Here is a 7,290-nt window from a genome sequence, read left to right as displayed (position 1 = left end):
AGGAAGACTAATTGTAACAAATAAATAAAAATCAGTGATATAATGTGACAAAATTAAAATAATATAGGACTAAATGTGACAATGTTATAATAGTTAAGGACTAAAAGTGAAATTTTCCATAATGATGATTTTAAACGTGATTTTGTTTAAAGGATTCGGATAGGTAGCATTAGCCATATCTTCAGACTTCCCTACCTGCTCAAGTTGTATATATACAATTATCAGAAGTATTAAGCGTCTGAAATTCATACTGAAAACTGTAATGGAAAATTATTCAGATGAGAAGGAGAACATGCCTGAGGAGCAAAAGCCTCTCTTGTCAACTTCTGTCTCTTCAAAGGGTGGCATCAAAACCTTGCCTTTCATCATTGGTACATTCTTTTCTGGTCATATATATAAACAAATTTAAACACAAAATTTCCCAGCTTTGTTATTTTTACAATAAGGTTTGTTTAAGTTATGTATGTTAAAGAATATCATGTACATAGGGAGCTTCTCATCTCAGATGGCCTGGGATGATGGCCGGGATTCTTAATTACCTGTATAGTTCTTGAATCTTGGGTGTATAAAAATATGTTTGTGATTATACCCAGTTTTCTTTTCACCATGAAACTTAATTTCTTTTATTTTTTAAAAGAAGTAAAAAAAAAAAAATCCAAATCTTTACTCAAAAAATCAATTAAACTTTTATACTTTCAGAAGTTACAATTAAACCATAAACATGTCATTTTGGAATGATAAAACCCAAAAACCAGTTGATGACCTATAATTGTAAGTCATCCCTAGAATTGACGATTGCCGATCGCGTCAACTGAATAAAGAGACCCTTCTCTAGCGAAGGAGAAGGCAGACCAACTAGTCGCTTCTCCTTCGTTGGAGAAGGATGATTAGTTGGTCTACCTTTCTCCTTCGCCGGAGTTGGTCACTTTCTCCATCAAAGGAGAAGGCATATTAGTTTGGTCTGCCTTCTCCAGTTGACGCGACCGGCAATCGTTTGACAGATGTTGATTGTCAAAAATTGTTCAAAGGTTTGTCGGAGTTTGTCGGAGGGTCGTCGGAATTTTAATGACCTACAATTACAGGTCACAAATCAATTTTTAGGCTTTAGTGCTCCAAAATAATATGTTTATGGGTTTAATTATTACAACTTTTAAAAATTTAATGACCTATTCGACTTTTTGAATGCCAAAGAGTTTGTGGTCTAGTGACACCCGATTGCACCCCACATGGGAGGGATGGATTCGAGCCTGAGTCAATATTACTCAAACAAAATTTGACTTTTTGGATATAGTTCATAGGCCTATTTAATTTGACCTTCTCTCCTTTATTTTTCAATCCAGAATAGATTCTATGATAATCTTACTAGCCCTTCACCTCACCTGCTATTTTTTACTGCACTGTTTTTGCGAGACTCAAATCTGTGATCTGAGTTATAGCTACTTGTTAGGATATATTAAACGCTTACCACTGAGCCAAAAGTTATAGCTACTAGCGAAGACGCAAATTTATTTTCTTATAAACTGCCACCACATTTTCAAGAGGTAGAGTTTTGAATTTATCTTCATCTGCCTCTACTCTACCATTCCTTAACCACCAATTATACACTTGGCCGACCTCTGCCCAATCTCATCACTGTATAGTGAAATAAGTTTTAAACAAAACAGAGATCACAATATTTTAGATCAAATAACACTTAAATTTAACGGGTTTATTGGAGTTTATATAGAGACCCTTTTGATCATTCAATATAATTCATATTGAATTGAAATTTGTATTATTTTTGGTGTTTGATCGAATAGGAAGTTTTGGATTAATGAATATGGTGCCAGTCGCATTAGCAGCAAACATGATAGTGTATTTGATGAAAGAGTATCATATGGACATGGCTTCTGGCACTAATTTTATCTATATTTGGTCTGCACTATCAAATTTTGCACCTGTAATCGGAGCTTTCATGGCGGATTCTTTTGTGGGTCGGTTTCAGATGATAGGAATTGGATGTTTCCTTAGCCTTGTGGTAAGACTCTACTCACTTTCACTTCAATCAAAATCCTATCATTTGTTTTCAGAAAAAAAAAAAATCCTATCATTTTGGTGTTTATAAAACTGTGTGTGTGGGGGGCACACTGTCCCTATTTTTCCTACAACATCATGTTAAAATCATATATATATATATATATATATATATATATATATATATATATATATAGAGTTAGGATGGTATGAGATCACTTATTTAGGTAAGATCGTCAGATCAGATCTTGTGCATCCATTTAATAATTTAAATGGTCTAGATTGATTTAAGATGCTAAGTTGAAGTGTGTGCGAACGATAATAAAATGTGTGCGAATGGTGATTAAGTGTGTGCGGACGGTGATTAAATGTGTGCGAACAATGATTAAATGTGTGCGAACAGTGATTGATGTACAAGATTTGATCTCAAAATTTTTTAATGGTCTAGATTGATTAAGATTGCAAGTTGAAGTGTGTGCGAACGGTGATTAAATGTGTGCGAAGTGTGTGTATGTGTCAATCAATCTAGACCATTAAAAAGTATTTACATGAATGCACAAGATGTGATCTCACGATCTTACCTAAGCTAGTGGTCTCACTAGAACCCTACCTTATATATATATATATATATATATAAGAAAGGGTTCAGGTGCGGTTAATGATTCCCCGTACGGTTGTGCGGTGATCAATGCTATTTAAAAAAATTATAAACTGATTGCACCTAAAGCTTCTAATCTATGCACTTAAGTTGGATTAATATAAATAGGGAAAATTGTAATTTATGCCCCTCCATAATATATCAATTATCAATGTCACCTCTGAATTATTAATGATGTAAATGTTGCCCCTCAATTTTCAAATCGTTACATATATTGCCCCTCCCGTACTGTACCGACGGGGGGGGGGGGGGAAGGTAATATATGTACCATTTTGAAAATTGAGATGCAACATTTATATCACTAATACTTTAGGGGCAACATTGATAATTGACATATTATGGAGGGACTTTGTAGAGAAAATCTTATAAAGAATAGTGGTTGTGTTTTGGAACTAAAAAAAAAAAAAAACTGTCCTAAATCTTCAGATTGACGCACTTTAAGAAAGAAAACAACACACCTACGCACCTTAAGTACAAAACCTACACACTAAGTTTCAAGAACTACTCACCTTATGCACACAATCCACGCACCTTAAGCACAAAAAACCCACGCACCTTAAGTACAAAACCACGTACCTTGAGCACAAAAATACGCACCTTAAGAAGGAAAAAAACGCATCTTAAATTTTGCTCTAAATGCAAAAATTACCAAATTGACACCAGATTTTTTTTTATTTTTTATTTTTTATTTTATAAATTTTGGTAATCCTAGACGTTGATTTAAGCAAGATTAATGGCTCAGATTTAACCGCACAATCGCACGGGGACACTCAACCGCACGGGAACTGAATTATATATATATATATATTAATTTTACAAATGAAATATCAAGACTAAAACGTATTATAATTAAAGTAGAGATATTAAAAAGTACTAAAATAAAATTTTAATAAAGTTTATAGTTTTGCTGCTCCACGCATTAAAATGCAACTTTCTTAAAAAGTTAAAAGCTTATAGTGCAACAGTAAAAAGTTATAACTAAACCTCTAGCAAGTAACAATTGAGGAATTAAATTTGTATATTTCCTATATGTTATGAATTGAAGGGAACAGTGCTTGTTTGGTTATCAACCATGATCCTGCAAGTAAGGCCTCCGTGGTGTAGTGAATCTAGTGAGAGTTGTAGCCCTGCTACGGCTTCACAGTTTGCATTTTTATGCATCGGTCTTTCTGTGTTCGCGATTGGATCTGGCGGGGTAGCATCTTCTACGTTGGCTTTCGGTGCTGATCAGTTGAATGAATTAGAGAACAAAGGCAGCACATTAATGGAGAGCTATGTCAGCATGTACTTAGCTATGACTTCATTTTCTATGTTTGTTGGTATAACTTGCCTCATTTATATCCAAGACAACTTTGGGTGGAAAGTGGGCTATGGTGTTCTTGTTGCACTTGTGCTCTTTGCAGTTCTAGTGTTCTTCTTAGGTTCAGCTTGGTATGTGAGACCAAATGTCAAAAAGAACTTAATCACAGGCTTATTTCAAGTCATGGTAGCCTCTTGCAGAAACAGACATCTCCAATCTTCTTTGGAGAATGCTTACTATTCAAAAGGTTCAATTCTAAGTCATCCCAGTGAAAAACTAAGGTATCTATCTTGCCTTCATTTCCACTACCCTTAATTAATTAGCATTAAATTTGTTAGGAACAAGGTGTTAGACATGACTCTTTAAGACTTTGGCCAACAATTCTTTTCCTTCCCCAAAAGATTTAATCCCTAACTCCAAGACCCCCCACACCCTGACTCGACAAAATATTTAGGAGAATGTAAATTACGGTAGGTCAGTGGCTCAGTCCACAAGGCCAAATGTCGATGCGCACAAGAGATGCCCACTTTGGACATATATAATCCTTACACTGTCGTTGTCGAGTTTCAAATCTTGCATTTTTCCACAATGAGCTAAGCTCGTGCGGGCTCTGGCAGACAATATAATTCTTCTAGTCACTTGGTGTTGGACTTCACCCTTCACGATTTGCCTAACAATTACCCACCACATACTAGTCTTAACTCAACAGTTTTTCTTCTTGTTGGGACTCAAAAGTCAAACCCATGAATAACTATAATAACTTGTAGGGAAGACACATCTTTATTTTCTTATAGGGTCATATTTTTTAGAGCCACTGTGTTGGATTTGACTCTTTAAGGAACCCAACAATCTCATAACTATAGTGATGCTTGAATTAGCCCTTCATTGCACCAGCTTCTGCCCAACAAAAATTTTGTCGGTATCTTTTATTAATTAGTTATTTTCTTCATCATATGTATGTTTTAATTTAGGTTTCTGAACAAGGCCTGCATTATACAAGATCCTCAACGAGACTTAGCTACAGATGGAACAGCAATAAATCCATGGAGGCTTTGCACAGTGGATCAAGTAGAGGAGCTGAAAGCATTACTGAAGGTAATGCCGATATGGTTAACAAGGATGATAATGTCCATAAACCTTACTCAAGCTTCTTTTGTGGTGATTCAAGCCACCACCCTAGATCGCCATATTGGTCCAAACTTCGAAAGCCCGGCAGCATCAATAGGCTCTTTAGGCCTTGTGTTCGTGGTGGTTTGGGTTGTATTATATGACCGCATAGTTCTTCCACTAGCATCAAGAATTAGTGGAAAGCCTTTCTATTTCAGCATGAAATCAAGAATGGGGTGTGGGATCTTCGTTTCTTTCTTGTCGATGGTGGCCATGGCGGTGGCGGAGGGTATAAGGCGGAGAGAGGCGATCGAGGAGGGATTCTCAGATGAACCAGACGCGGATGTCCCAATGTCCATACTATGGGTATTGCCAACTTATGCCCTTACGGGAATTGCAGAGGGAATGAACGGTGTGGCGTTGAATGAGTTCTACATCTCAGAGTTTCCCAAGAGCATGTCCAGTATAGCATCTAGTCTGTATGTTTTGAGCATGGCCTTTGCCAATCTTTTATCAAGTTTAATAATGAGCGTTATCAATAGATTGACTGCAAGAGATGGTGAAGAGAGCTGGATATCAAGCAACATCAACAAGGGACACTATGACTACTTCTATTGGGTTCTTTCTGGGTTAAGCATGGCCAACTTCTTATTGTTTCTGGTTTTTAGCAAGGCTTATGGCCCTTGCAAAGACCAGATCCAGGCCACGGAGGAAGAAGATATCAAGTTGTAGACATGTCAATTAGCTAGGTTTGTATTGCATGTGTACGTATCACACAAACTGTATTATTATTGCTATCTGCCATTAGGTTTTGTAGGGTGTGATAAGTGGATTTACCAATATATATAAATGAAAAAATGGAATTTAATTTTAGAAAATTAATTCCAACCACTGTTTGCTACAAAATCAAAAAATTTATTTATATACAATAAATAAATAACTAAAATAAGTGTTATATAATTTGAAAATAAACCCAACAAAAGAGGAAATATCGGGAGAAATTCAGAGTCGTGTGTGACACACACTTTCCTTAAAGTTGATTTGCTACTTTCTGAGGGTGTTAGGAGCGTTGTAGCACAGTCTCTCAGGATAAAACGGATCACGGTTTAACGTTTGAGCACTCAAACGAAAAATCTGGCAAACAAGAACAATAAGTGAGCACATCTTTAATTTCCTTTAATGGAAGTGTTGGCAGAATTTTTCATAAGAAAAATAACTTTGAGAGAGGAAGAGAGAAAAGCAAGGATTTGGATAGTTCAAAAAACCAGCAAAACAATCTGCCCATCACACAAGCTTTTATAAGAGATGGAGAAATAAATAACATTAAACCATGGCATTAACATCTAAAATAATTTCAGATATGTAACTTACGTAACCGTACCGACAACTTAAACTAGAGTTAAAGACAGTTGTTACTATACGGCCATTAATTGTAAAAATATAAAAATATTGACATAACTTAATTTGTATTTGATGGGTAAATACGCATAAAGGACTAATCTTAGGGATGAGAATGGGTCGGGGTGGGTCGGGGAGGGCTACATCCATCACCCGACCCACCTTATATTTTTTCCACCCACCCCACCCCAACCCACATCGGTTGGACTTTTTCAAAACCCACCCCCACCCCATCGGATGCGGGTGCCCACTACGGGTACCCACCACTTAACATCTTGTTAATTTTTTTTAAAAATAATATTTAAATTATTTACACATAATAAAATCATAAAATTCATTAGTTATACTAAAACAAAAAATAATAAAAATATTCAAATACAATAACTAAATTGTTAATTTTTAAAAATAAGCTTAGTAGTTTAAATATAAAAATAATAAAAAGTCACATAAAGTTATAGAAACTTTTATAATAAATTACATACTAGTACTCATTTTACTATTATATATATATATATATATATATATATATATATATATATATACACACACACACACACACACATTACAACATCACTTTACATTGCAGTCTGCACCCCCTATAGTCGTTAAGTGTAAAATTACTCAGCCTTGGACTGCCCGGTCGCCCGCAAGCACCCTCTGACTTGTTCACAAACATACGTATTCATAGTGTAATCGTAACCTGGATCCATTTACACTATCATTGGCGCCATCTGTGGGGACCCGAGCATGACACTCTGTCTGTCTCGTTACTTTTCTTTGTTCTTGTCAAAATCCACTTTGCTTGATCGAGATG

The 7,290-nt window shown here is 35.6% G+C and overlaps 1 protein-coding gene across 1 annotated transcript; it reads left to right on the top strand.

Moving 5' to 3' along the window:
- The first annotated feature begins 248 nt into the window (after positions 1–248).
- Positions 249–5,960, top strand: LOC116022063 (protein NRT1/ PTR FAMILY 1.2-like). Its single transcript, XM_031262616.1, has 4 exons — positions 249–371; positions 1,800–2,017; positions 3,717–4,252; positions 4,943–5,960. The coding sequence occupies exons 1-4, from the start codon at positions 263–265 to the stop codon at positions 5,808–5,810; spliced, it is 1,731 nt and encodes a 576-aa protein (XP_031118476.1). The 5' UTR covers positions 249–262; the 3' UTR covers positions 5,811–5,960.
- The last annotated feature ends 1,330 nt before the right edge of the window (positions 5,961–7,290 follow it).

This window comes from Ipomoea triloba, chromosome 6 (assembly GCF_003576645.1).
Source record: "Ipomoea triloba cultivar NCNSP0323 chromosome 6, ASM357664v1".
Classification (NCBI taxonomy): domain Eukaryota; kingdom Viridiplantae; phylum Streptophyta; class Magnoliopsida; order Solanales; family Convolvulaceae; genus Ipomoea; species Ipomoea triloba.
This window is presented reverse-complemented; position numbering and strand designations above follow the sequence as displayed.

Bases quoted from the DNA above. Each gene is read 5' to 3' on its own strand.
- LOC116022063 (XM_031262616.1), top strand. From the start codon at position 263: ATGGAAAATTATTCAGATGAGAAGGAGAACATGCCTGAGGAGCAAAAG. The intron at 372-1,799 runs GTACATTCTTTT...TTGATCGAATAG, and splicing joins AACCTTGCCTTTCATCATTG to GAAGTTTTGGATTAATGAAT. The intron at 4,253-4,942 runs GTATCTATCTTG...GTTTTAATTTAG, and splicing joins CATCCCAGTGAAAAACTAAG to GTTTCTGAACAAGGCCTGCA.